At 40.7% G+C, this 13,525-nt stretch overlaps 1 protein-coding gene across 1 annotated transcript in view; it reads right to left on the bottom strand.

Annotated features, from left to right (window-relative positions):
• Positions 1–13,385, bottom strand: part of ift80 (intraflagellar transport 80 homolog (Chlamydomonas)) — a gene marked incomplete at its 5' end in the record, with an annotated part of 33,028 nt that extends 19,643 nt beyond the window's left edge. The window contains 7 exons of the mRNA XM_079224699.1: positions 6,257–6,394; positions 6,478–6,567; positions 7,687–7,796; positions 10,362–10,430; positions 10,543–10,653; positions 12,818–13,034; positions 13,329–13,385. Coding sequence (XP_079080825.1) covers positions 6,257–6,394; positions 6,478–6,567; positions 7,687–7,796; positions 10,362–10,430; positions 10,543–10,653; positions 12,818–13,034; positions 13,329–13,385 — 792 coding nt within the window. The remainder of the gene's footprint in view (positions 1–6,256; positions 6,395–6,477; positions 6,568–7,686; positions 7,797–10,361; positions 10,431–10,542; positions 10,654–12,817; positions 13,035–13,328) is intronic.
• Between the last annotated feature and the right edge of the window lie 140 nt (positions 13,386–13,525).

The raw sequence follows: 13,525 nt of genomic DNA, 5'->3' as shown, positions 1-13,525 counted from the left end.
GAGACCAATCCTCCAAGCCTCACTGCCTAGGCCAACTTTACAGGATATATTGGACAGTTCCACACTACCCCGCCCCCACCCCTCCAACTGCTCTCTTTTCTCAGCTCCTTTTCATGCTCCCCTCCTTTTTGGTTTCCAACAAGGCAAGCCTTTAGCCGAACTCTAGAGAGGTGTAAAAGTATTACCATGTCAACAAGTGCCTTTTACCAGCGCTCTCTCTCTCGCACACACATACACACACACACTGAGGTCAATCATCTGCAAGAAGGACCTTAGTATACACTGTTCCACAGAGGGTGCCAGAATAAGTCCAGCAAAACAGAAAACCAAAGCACAAAGGACCTGAAAAACAAAGGAGAAGCCATTATCCTCCCATTCTTCAAAGAAAACTAATGTTCCTTGGGATGATAGATTAAGTATTCATGTAAGTACTGCACCTTACAGTCATATGCTGTTCACACTCTATACTAGGCTTCAACAGGCCTGGAAACCTCATCAAAATGTGTGAAAATAAATCAGTAAAATGATTCTTATGAAAACAAGAGAGAAAACAGTGGAGAAGAGAGTTCTGAAGGGTGAGATAATCCCCAATTGCCCTTTTCAGAACTTGTGGTCTCTTTATACCAGTTCACAGTGTATGGAGCGACAGAGTGAAAGGAAGAGTGCAGAGAGCAAGAAATACTAGTATGCAAAAGTACAGATTTGTAAGGGGAGGGAGGGAGGGAGGGGTAAAGCAAGTGGAGAGGAAGAGGGAGAGAGAAGTAGAGGGAGGGAGGGAGGGAGGGAGGGAGGGAGGGAGGGAGAGGGGTAGCCCTGCCCAGTTGCCTGGGGAGAAAACTGCTCTGCTGCTGACTCAGGACTCTCTTTGTTTGACAATGCTCCCTCTCTCTCTCTCTCTCTCTCTCTCGTTCTGACACACTCACACTCTTACTTACTCGTCTTTTTTCAAACACCCAGTCACCATCTTCTCTCCTGTGCACATGCTCTATCTTTGTCAGACTCATGCCGATAATTTCACTTTGACTTACTTATCATACCCTCTCCTGTGTTTCCACCCCCCATCCTCTATGTGATCATGTCTGTCTCATACTTCTGCTGCCAATCCCTTCTTTTGCAGCAACATTTTCCTTCATCTGAACAGCACTATACAAAACGTCTCCTTCTAATGTGATCAAAACAGATAAAGGCTTTCAGGCTAATAAATCTACAACGGTTTTACTAACAGTGGTTCACGATCAGGACCAGAGCTCTGGGCCGTTTTATTCTCTTCCAGCAATTTCCAGATGTTGGCCGGCCAGTGGTCGGCAGCAATCTACCAGTACAGGCCAAGGTATATGCTTCCAAATGATAGTGTTGGGGAAACAGTGTGAGCAGAAACTCATTGACAAGACAAAGACGCCTGAAGTCTGGCAGTTAGGGCAAAGGTGGCTTGTCATAGAGGACAAGACACTACAGCTAAGAAAAGAATTGAAAAAAAAAACCACAAGAAGACTGACAGACTAACGGATAGTGAAGAGTGATAGACTCTCTGAGAGAAAATAATGGTTGGCAGCTATAAGGATGGCAGACAAAGATCCTATAGTAAATGAGGCTGCACGTTAGGGAAGGGGGGGAGAAAGAAACAGAAAGAGAGCGGAGCAATGGTGATTCCAGCTGGACATGGTCCCATTCCCAGTGGCAATGCTGAGCAAGGCTCACAAAGACCCTTAGGGGACCCCCTGGACTCAACCAGAAAAAAAGGAGGTAAAGAGGGCCTTGGGGAAGGCAGAGGGAGAGGGAGCCAAGAGGGGGAGCACTGATAAGCATGAGGTAGTCCAACACACACTGAGACAGGGAGGAGGCAGGCATGTGCAGCCAAAGGAGGAAAGATAGAGAAGGATTATACGTTACACTTTAGGGAAAGCACGCTTGTGTCTCATAGACAAAGAGGAAGGAAAACAGATGGAGCTCAATAAGGGAAGAAGCATTTTTTGACAGCAAAAAGAGATAATAAATCGGTGATTGTCATGAAATAACAGGCAGTATCCACAAGGAGATACCAGTGGTTTCACACTTTTTCAAACCCTACTCTTGAAAACAACACTGCCATTATGAGCTATAACTTTGATACATGATTTATGACTAATCATCTCCCAAAACCGTGTGAGGGTGACAGCTGTTAATACATTGTGGAAGGAAAACTGCAAGCATGTGCACCCCTTAGAAGGAGACATTTTAGTTGTTACACATGTCAAGAGTGTCGGTAAGAACTGGGCTCAGCCTGAGGCTAACATTAAAACCATCTGATGATCTGAACTATTTTGCCTGTGGTTAAGTCTAACCTACAAATGGGAGAGTAGAAAAACAAGGGGCGGAGAGAAGAGTGGAATAGAGGAGATGCACAGTGGCTTATCGGTAGGAGTGTGACAGGAGCCTAGATCGTACCAGGACTACGCTCAGTCATGATTCAGTAAGACCTCAGTAAAAGCAGTTAAGATACATGAGGCCTGGGTCTAATGTCATGTTCGGATTGATATTAGCCCTGCATGTAAAAAATACAGGCAGTTCATTCATTGAAATTAGCCGGTCTGGCAAACCCAAAGGCGTCCGGCAAAAAAGTTGAACCAGGCTCAAATCTTTTGCCACAATGCAATGTGATGTCATCTGGCAAGGCGCTACGGGGGCCTGCGATGTTCTAATGCAGGTGGTTTCTAGTTTGATGACTCACTAAGTCCAGAATGAGCATTAACCCAAAAATAATTATGAAATCTGGCCTTGATGACAAGATTTTGTAGTGCTTTTGACCTTCAGCAAAACACTGAACTTTGATCAGTTCTTGGAACAATGTCCTGTGTATCTGTCCTGTAAGATAAGTAAAATGTTTACTTAATTTGTCATTAGAGGTTCTGAAACACTGACCAAAGAAAATCGGCAGAGTATAATACATATTACATAAATTCCGTGATTTCTAATCTAACCCATGAACATTTTTCAAAAGGAAGAAATATGTGAAAAACCAAGCAGCTAATGTACATTAATGTATGTGAGCATGGGTGTACATTGGAGTGAAAAAAAAAAGCACAGTGAAGAGGGGGGGGATGACTGGAGAGGCGGAGTGAAAGAAGCGAGAGGGTGCTCGCCTGGCACAATGAGTCCTACTTGTTAGCCAGTGACAGTGTCAGGGATCGTGACAGGGTCCAGACGCTAGACACCAGCTGCAGCGCCTCGTAAATAGACTGCTGTCTCGCAGGCACATTTGCACGGTAATGGTTGCACACACACGCACACACACACACACACACACACACACAGGCAGGCATGTGGGCACATGCATATACTATAGCAGGCACACAGACAGACACTGACTTATTGTCTCTCCCAAATCTTGTAAAAGGGACAGTGAACCTCTTTGTGTCCTGTTAAAGCTTCTGTGAAGAAAAAACATAGTCCACACACAAGACTACAAACTCTAAAATGGCAACAAAAATAATTAAACATGTCTTAATAATTCAACAATGTATTCAAAAATAACTAAATGTTGATGCTCTATGGGGAGACAAAACAGAACAAACGTTGTGTTTAGTCCATGTGTGGTTTGCTGGAACAACAAGTTTAATTCCTTTCCCAGTACTTTTGCCTTGATGTAAATGGTGTGTGTGTGTGCGTGCGTGTGTGTGTGTGTGTGCGTGTGCGTGCGTGCCACCCCTCCCTCCACAGTGATAATGAGGGGGGTAACAAACTACATCTGTCCTGTGGTGCGCGGAGGGAGAAAATGTGGAGGGGAAAAAGGGAAAGAGTAGGAGAGAGCGGAGAGTTTAGGGGGAGAGCAGAACAGAGCTGGACAGGAGGTGAAAGGGTTAAATGCACAGGACTGATCCTGCTGAGCCAGCAGCAATACGTTAAAGTGCAAGGTTTCATTGTAGCAGATACAGAATGAAACTCCTTCCCATTAGTCACGCTAGTAACTGAAAAGGCTCTTGCACTGCTTAACCCTTACTGCACTGCAAACAAACCACAGCAACAACACAGGTAAAGACCCTGTAATTGGGTAATGGCTTCTGTGTTTGTGTATAAACTCACATGCACAATGAGATTATAGTAATTATAGTACAGTGACCAAGTGTGCATACGTATGCAAATTAAACTTTCTCGAACGTGATATGTGAAAGGAGTGTATGTCTGAATTCACACATAGAATTCAGCTGGAGTGACCTTTGAAGGAGGGATTCTTTCTTTTTAGGCAAGCCTCCCATGCCATGCTACAGTACACACCGTCTCTGAGGGGCTCAGGGAGGAGAAGGCAAGCACTTCCTCCACTTATAGAAGGGCAGAACCATAATCATCATAATTATCGTCATCATCACACTGTCCTAACCAAGACACACCACAGCAAAGCACTGATGAAACAATGGACGACACCAACCACGTCCACAAACCTGTAACGGGAGGATGGATGGTGAAGCGGATCATCACAAGAAATAAAGGAGCAAGTTGTGCTCAGTTCTGTCTGTTGTAGTTTCAATCGCACAATATTTCGATTTTTGTTTACACAGAGAAGAAAGCTAGCTACATTGATTTCCTCAGTTCACGGCTTTCGTCTGGCAATTTCCCCCAAAGCTACTGAAATCAGTTTGGTTCAGAAACCCCAAATGTAATGGTTAAGGTAATGTCTCCCTTCGGATGTTCATACTCTACAAATTACATTAATGTAAACGGCCCAAAACACACACCGTATCCCTCTGGAGAAGACATGTGTTGACTCAGACCTATCTGCAGCCCAGTGGTTTTAGTGCTCCAGAAAAAAATTGGATCCTAATTAAATCAAAATGGGCCATGAATTGTCTGGTGATCAGCACACACAAACTCAGCCCTGGCTGTTTGTTTTCATTACAACAGGTCTGAAACGGCAAGACACTGACATCGCCACGTAAACTCAAAGAAGCCCTAAACATCCTGTGAGGGCAGAGCAGGGGACTATTAATATTGCTCCTAGCCAAATGTTCAGCAATAATAAAACAACAATTACCATTCATCATTTCCTCTCTCATTACAACTCCAGTTAGAAAGCATGGAGCGTGTAACAATGAGCAATACAATATAAAACCATACTGCACTAAAAAAGCTAACCATGTACCACAGGTACTATATGTTTCAGGGAAAGGGGACGGGACTGACTACAAAGCATAAATGACATGTTTGTAGATGAGAATAAACAAATGAAATACACAAAACAGGCTTGCAATATGTGGAAAGTTAGGTTTCGTAAAGTTGCAGAAAGGATAGGACACAGCCCGCCTATCCGACGCTGGAGCCAAGTTGTTCTGACAGACTATATACTGGCCCCTTAAACCTGCATATGTATAATTTTATCAACTGAAAATAAAGATGGTAGAGGAGGTAGAATGATAACATCCATTACTTTGTCACACAATGAAACACGGTTGGCATCACCATTTTGACTGCTCGTTCATGTGTGAAAGGGGTATTAGACCGAGGACGACTAATTGCATTGTTAATGCAAGAGCACAAGAGTGCAGCAGGAATGACTCAAAAAACCCAGAAAGGAGTTAGCATTTTGTACTTCAAGTTTGCTCATTTCAAAGTCAATATGTTTTTGGTTAGAGTCCTGAAATATAGTTTGTGGTGAACAGAAGCTATTTTAATGATTTGTTCTAAGATTTAAAATACATCAGTTAATACCCCTCTCATGAATTTGGAAGATTTTAAGTGTTCTAAAAAAGGCTGCTGCTAACAAGTTGCTAACTGAGACTACAAAGGGTCATCATGGCGACTTGTCAGCCTTCCCAGCCTCGTTGTGGAAACTCGTGCTCATGCACTAGTATAGTTTGTTTATAGCCTCACGTTTGCTTTTTACTTCTGCTGATTGCATTTAGGTTTCAAAAATCATAACAGTGGAGTTGATTTGTGAAGATTATCTTGCTGAACAAAACTTGAGTTTGCCACTCGGATTATTTTCTGCAAAAGTCGGAAATCCAGTGCAATGGTGACCTACAGAGTTTGCCTACACAAATAAATCATCCTGCACCACTTACTTGTACCAGCAGTGAAAGGACAATAGATTTATCGCCAAGTAAACTTTATGTCACAGTCCTAAATTTCGGCAACATATTTCAGTTTATCATCCTGCTCTGTAGTTTTTTCCTTCTTGCAACAGTTCCATTTAGCAGAAACCTCCTCCTCTACAATATGTGTATGTGTCTCTATTTGTGTATATATATACATAAATAAAATAGAAGTGTAAAAGGCTTTTTCTTACTCCAGTCTTGTCACAGAGCCGCAGGGTGTTGAAGGAGCCCACGGCAAACACCTCTCCATCTGGAGCCCAGGACAAAGAGGTGATCGGGTAGTCATGAGACGATGAAGAGTAGAGCAGACGCCCAAAGCTGTCCCATACCTGACGAGGGAGGACATTGATTTGAATTATAAAAAACAATCACGGCCACAAGACATCTGAAAATATACTCGAAGACAGCTCACCTTATATTTACAGTCTTCTCCACCTGACAGTATGACGTCATTAACTGAATTCCAGTCCACCTTTAGAACAATCCCATCATGAGCCTTCCACTAGAGAGAGAGAGAGAGAGAATTATACATCCACACAACACAAAGATGCTATCCATAGATAACTTATCCCTTTTGTTGAAGAAATTAATCTAGACTTTAATTTAGTCCAAAAAAGAGAAGAGAAAAACATAAAGATTAGCAGGATACGGCTCCAGAATGGCATTCCTTGTAGTTCATGCACATAATTACTATCTCCATCATGTGTCACAGTCAGTGTAGCAAAGAGCGGAAAGCCTGCCACTAGCCTTATCTTACCGTGTTTCTATCTTGTTCCTGTTCTCTCTACATGCCTACACTCTATTTTTTTGTACCCTGTTTTTTATACCCCTTTTAAGTCAGATACCCAAATCAGGCCATTTCAAACCCATGTTTTACCCTGGTTCACTGACGCACATCAATCCATTCAGATTAAGTCTGCACAAGTTCAACACGCATCATTGTGTGGTAATAGCTGAGGAAGAGGAAACGGTAGAGAAGGCGTACATTCAATGCTCCCCTGTTTATCTCAGGTCCCAGGTGGTATTCAGTTTGAAGAAGAAGAATAAACAAATGTATCCACGAACACTGGTGCGCAAGGTCCTCAGCACTGCTCCCTCCCTTAATGCAGTACGCACTCTAAGAAATATAGATCTATTATATTTGTATTCCTTTTATTGAGCTTTTTTTTTAGCATGAAAATCAGTGATTGTAGGTGGAAAAAATGAATGCAACTACAGAGCCCACAAACTCTCACAGGGTCAAAACTGTAGGGTTACTATGATACATTATTATAGGGTTGGATGTATCCATAGAATTATCATATGATTTTCCTTAAATTATTACACAATAATGTTTTTTTGAGTTAATTGTTTTGTGGAGTGTGTATTGTTGTTAATTCACTGATCCATTTGGGATGTTCATTTACCTATTTATTATATTTATTTAGAAAATAATCTGATTGTGTGCCCCATGTGATTCATCTTATCACCGTTTTTGACTGATTTTATTTATAGGACTACAACATTTGAGTCAAAAGTAGTTTACAAGGTCATATTTAAAAACTATGGCATATTAAATCATAATTGTCTATTGACTTGAGTCCTAGATTTGTAGCTCTAAGAGAACATGAAGTTAGTGTACCTGTATGATTTTGGCACTGGGTTGCAAAGGCTTGATGACTAGTTGTCTTCCTGATGTGTAGAGGATTCTGTCTGAGTCTGGACTCCAGGCCACAGAATACACAGGAGACCCTGGAAGATGCAGAAACAGAGGTAAACAGAAAATGAGATCTTGCACTAATCCAAAGCCAAAAGCAATGGATTGGGATTCACACACAATGACTTTGATTCTTACTTGGTGTAATATTTAAAAGATTATTATTATATTTTATGAATTAATTCATATTAAAAATGTTTGTGTATGAATCCCCCCCGCTCCTTTGACAAATCAGGAGTTGGTATGAAAACTAGCTCTAGGATACAACAGTGTTAATTCCTCTTCTTAGAAGGTATCAAATTCCTCAGAGATCTCGCCTCACTCAGCCTACGGAACAACACTTAGCTTTCAAACACAGCAGCTGAGAAAACCTAACATAACCTCTACAATATGAGCACACATGTGTGTGTGTGTGCGTACGTACACGTGTGTGAGGAAAATGTGTGTGTGAGGACCTGCCATTTAACCCCACTCCAGGTGCATGTGGTTTCTCACAAATGCCAACTGGTCACATGACCTAAACCTGACAAAGGCGATGAAAGGGACTGAGGCAAGTTCCTCTCTCCTCCCTCTCGCTCACGCGCTTCCAACCTCTCGCTCTCTTAAAATGGGTCATTGTACCCAAAATGAACAGCCTACTCCGGTAGCGTGTGTGTGTGTGTGTGTGTGTGTGTGTGTGTGTGTGTGTGTATGTGTGTGTGTGGAGCTGTAGGCTCAAGAGAAGCAACACCTGCAGTGATCCGAGTGCAATGTGGATGATGATGTGCATCTTTAGCAATGCTACTATATCAAGGAGTTTGATAAGGCCTTTTGAGCAGCGCAACACCCAGGAGCTAATTCTCTGAACAACCAGTTAAGGAAAAATGTTCCTAACTACTGGGGCTGAATTGCTGTTCTCCTGCCAGGCTTTCCATAGCACCCGTCATTCAGCAGGAGTGTGCCATCCATTTCCCGAGAAGCCAACTTTCATCCACTCCCACCATCTTTTTTTTTTTCGATCCCACAACTGAGAAGAAACATTAAATAAGTCATAAACAGCATGATGAATCAATTAATAAGTAACCCATCTGTAATGGGAATACTGGATAGAAAATGTATCATTTTTTTTTGGATGTGTCTTTTATTTTGCTTTTATTAAAACTCCTTTAAAAAGCTTTGAAACGTTATGGTGCATTCATCAATACAATGACCACACATAGACTTTCAAAATGAAGGAATAATATCAATACATATGAAGACTGTAGAAAAGTCTGAAGAATTAAATAAACAACATGTAATATGTGGCTATTTGTTTGCCATCTGGGACCATGTGTAAGAGTGCACTTGAAATGCTCACAGGGGTGGTTATTCTGAGTCTGGTGTCAAACAGGAGCCAGATGAGGAGGTGAACTTGTGTGTCACAGCACTGGAAGAAGCAGAAGGCTCCCCTGATACACGTGAATGAAACTGCAGTTATGTGTGCCTGGTCCTCTCCATTGGGTCTGTGCTTCTTGCTCTTTTTTTCTCTGTCACAAGAGGCATTCTTTAAGCCAGAAGGTTCAAAAGCAATAAGTAGTGTGTGTGTGTGTGTGTGTGTGTGTGAGAGAGAGAGTGTAATTGGTGTCGGTATGTTATGTTGTGTTTACTAAATGCCTACAGCTGGTTGATCAGAGGCTTTCTTTACATTGCTTCTGCTGCTGTCTGGCAGCTGTTTTGGATGCAATCTGGTTTAAACTGTACTGGACTCAAACTCAGAATGGCTGTTTTATACCTTTCACCCACCAAAATTAGCACATTCATGCTAAATTTCTAAACAAGGCAAACCAGCTCAAAATAGGCGATAGATCCTTTCTCATTGCCAATATTTGAGTATGTATTTCTGTTTGTTTTTTTCACTTTCGGCCTCATGAATTCGTGAAAAAGGTGAAAGTGTTTTAGTGGTTAATATAAAAAATTATATCTGTGACTTATTATTCAGTTTCTCTTTCAAACTCTCAAAGCAAACTTGAATGAAGCGTGTTTTACAATGATCAGCAAGGAAAAATTAGTATTTCTGTCAATGGAGTCTGGTTGAGGAGCGCATATAACGGCTGTTTCTTTTCAATTCTAACTATGTGAATTCAGTGTTCATTTCAACTAAGCACCTTGTGCAAATACATCAATAAACTATGGTTAATGTCCAAATCCCTGTTGACTCCAATAATCATATGTTCACGTCAACGCACGTCACAAAGCATTGCACCGGGAAAAGAGCGAAACTTCACACGTCCACACGGTTACTGCTTTGATTACTGCCGATGGGAACTGGAGCCTATTAATACCTGTGAAACACTGCAGAGTGTTATTAATCTTGGGAATGAATGCAGAACTTTCAATTTACTACTAGTCAGTCTTATAAGTATTGCACACAAACGGGCATAAGCAGCCATTATTGTGACAGTGCACACGGTGCATGCATATTAACAAATTCATGTGCTCTGCTCTGTTGATTTGTTTTTGGATGAGTGAAAAAAAAAACTGTTTGACTCACCATGAATAATAATAAATAGCACTTTCAAATAAGATCGAGATACATTTGTGGCTTAAAGTCAGTGAAATAAAGTAAGGATCTTTAGCCTTACCTTGGCTGGCTAGTGTTGAGCGTAGCATCCCGCTTTTTGACCAGATCTTGATCTGCCCATCCTCTCCAGCTAAGGAATTAGATAAACAGATGGAATGGATATGGATATAAAGATGTGTTTTTAAGGAATTCGAGTATTTTTTTAAATGCCAATGAAAATATGTATGTCCCTGACATTTTACCCGTAATAAGAGCAGTTCCATCATAGTTCCATCTTCCAGCCAAAACAGCTCCCTTGTGCGCCTCTACACTCTTCTCAACACGCCCAATCTTGGTGGTCAGGTGGAACTTCCCTGTAAAGAGACAAGAAGATGCTTACTGTATGGCAACTCCACACTCTCGGGCCGATCTGGCTGTTTACAGTCTATAATTGAGGAACATTACTGTCTGCTGTAATTCTACGCTACCATGTGGGATTCGTCTACACTACAGAGATCATGTTTTCATAAGTCTGACTGATTCAGGTTGCTGACTGAGGCAAATGAGCAGAACATCTTTTTGCCGATTCAGAACATCAATGAGGACAAAATATCAACTGAGCTTAAAAAATAACATAAAAGTAAAGATTAGCAACACACAATTAGCAACAATGCTACATGTTCTCCTGTAAGCTAAATTACAAACGTATAGCATAAAGTGGATGAGTCAAACTTAAGAGTTTCCGTTGGTTGAATTATGGCAATTGTGTATTTCCTAGACACAAAGGGTGATCAGGCATGGACACAGGTATTGAGGACGCCAGCCTAACATATACTTTGTGGCAGTGTGTATTACAAAATTCTGCATGTTGATTCTGCAAATCAGCATGCTGCTGCTCTCTCCCATTTCTAAATGTGGACATCCCAACAAATGTGGATGTTACTGGTCCAGCAGGTAGTAACAAGCATGTACAGCTGCAATGGAGCACTTTTTCAAATGAAAAAACTACAATATTTTGAATTTAGATGTAAAATGTATGTTCTATTTTTATTTACATATGCGCTCACATCAACAGTCCTTATCTATGCCAAACATTGTTTGTTTAAAGCTTTTGTGCGCTGATTTGTTTGTTTGCTTGTTATCCAACAGATGTTTTTTTATGATAACTTATAATGACAACATACAACCTTTTGCTTTTTTACTTCTTTTCATAGTCTGTATGGTTTGTTGAGGAATTCCTGATGATACATATGTGTGAAATCTATTATGCCACCACATTGTAGTTCCACAGGGTGAAAGTGAATGAGACTGAAACACTGTTGTTCCAAACAGAAAGCCCAGCTATATCCTTCATGCTTAATTTGGGACGCTTAGGGACAACCCTGGCTCCATTTCACACAATATCATTTCTGGCAGAATAGCAAATGATGCATCAAACTACGCTACTTGCTTAGTCATGGGAAAATATTAGGCATTCCAAAATAATGAAGTATAGTAATTCATTTGATATTATATTTAGTTATGAAAGAAGGGACAGGAAATAACCCCTTAAAATACTAGACAAAATCATATTCATCACACAGAAAAGTATTTGAACTGTATGTGCAATACACAAAAAAAGTAATAGTAATAGGAACTTGTCAAGGGAAAGCCATGTTAATAGACTCCTCCCACCCAATAAAACACAGGCTGTTTTTAACTATGTCATGCAGATCTCTCAAAACTAATTTCAATATCCTGTACATAATCCAGCTTTAAAAATGTATTTCTATAAACAATAGAAATACTGATATTTAACAAGGCAAAAGAAAGTTGCAAAAGTGAATCATAACAGAGTTTTCATTCTCTAGCCTGCCAGACAAAATTGCTGCTTCAGTTTGCGGCTGTGTTTATGCAACCCTACACTGCCATTAGTGTTGTGACCACACATTGCCTGCCATAACAGTACATCCATATTATGTGCGTTTATATCTAATATAGGCTGAAAAAGAGGCATAAGAGGCCATGTGGGTGCACCTCAAACAAGCTTTGTTGCCAAGTTTGGATTTACAAATACACAGATGGAAAACAAAATGCCACCTTTAATGATTTCACATTGAAGGTCTAATTAAAACCTAGAGCAGAGACAGACTCACTCTTCACTGCCATATTGCAATCCTCTTCCTGAAGTGAAAATGAATATGCTTATTTGAAGTATTAAACTGGTTAAGATGATTTCCTTTCACTACATTTAAAAATGCCTGGGTTGTTGGAAAATGTTTTGAATGATCAACTAAAAAAAGACCTGAAGCTATGCTGAAAATAGTATACCAGGTATTATGTTTAGTTAGTTCAGTAAGCATTTAACGATTGCCATTTCTCAACACTTGGTTTTCAAACTAATTTTATTCCCCTGTACAGGTGTGTCTGAAAACAATCACCGATAATATCATTTTGCTGTTCACTGAATGAACAACAACTTGTGATACAACACTGATTTATTGATAATAAATAAAGCTGAGTCTCACTAGACATATTTTAGAGAATAAAGAGACTTGCCATCAGTGCTGGTAAGGACAAAAATCTCAGTCTGGTTCTGTTTCTTGCCACCAAGGGTCTTGGGGAACCAATGTAGGTCAATGGGGTAAATGTCCTCTGATAATTTGACAACCAGACTGGTCTCACTGGTCAGCAGGTTCCACTTGAGGATCTGGTGGTCCTCACTGCATGAGTACAGCTCATCTGCTGTGGTCCAGCCAACACAGCTCACAAGTTCCTTATGTGATCTGCTGTTAAGGAAAGTGATCTAGGAAGGTTATTTGGGTATGTTTTAAAATTGATCATCTGCTATAAATAGGGTCAAATAATTAATATATTCTAGATTTGGTACAACTAAAGTGCGAGGTCGAACCAAGCAATAGGAGGCACCAATTACTATAATTAACGCTATAGTGCTAACGTTACTTCTAGTGGTGCTCACATTATGAATGGTTACAACGTTTTCCCCGTAGTGTTACACAACATATATTTCAGCTGTACAGAAACACAACTATGAGGCTCGATAGCATACCAGCTTCATGAAAAGGATATGTTTGGGTTCCTGTAGCAGCGATGTTTTCAATCTCATGGTGTACGTTTGCTCCGTTGATCCCTAAACAAAACATCAGTCAGTGATAGCGCCTCACATTAAAGGTCATAATAGTACACACATGGCAAACTAACACGCAGAAAGAAACCATACAAAAGACAAAATCAAAACGTTGAACG

Source organism: Taurulus bubalis (assembly GCF_910589615.1).
Source record: "Taurulus bubalis genome assembly, chromosome: 10".
Taxonomy (NCBI): domain Eukaryota; kingdom Metazoa; phylum Chordata; class Actinopteri; order Perciformes; family Cottidae; genus Taurulus; species Taurulus bubalis.
This window is presented reverse-complemented; position numbering and strand designations above follow the sequence as displayed.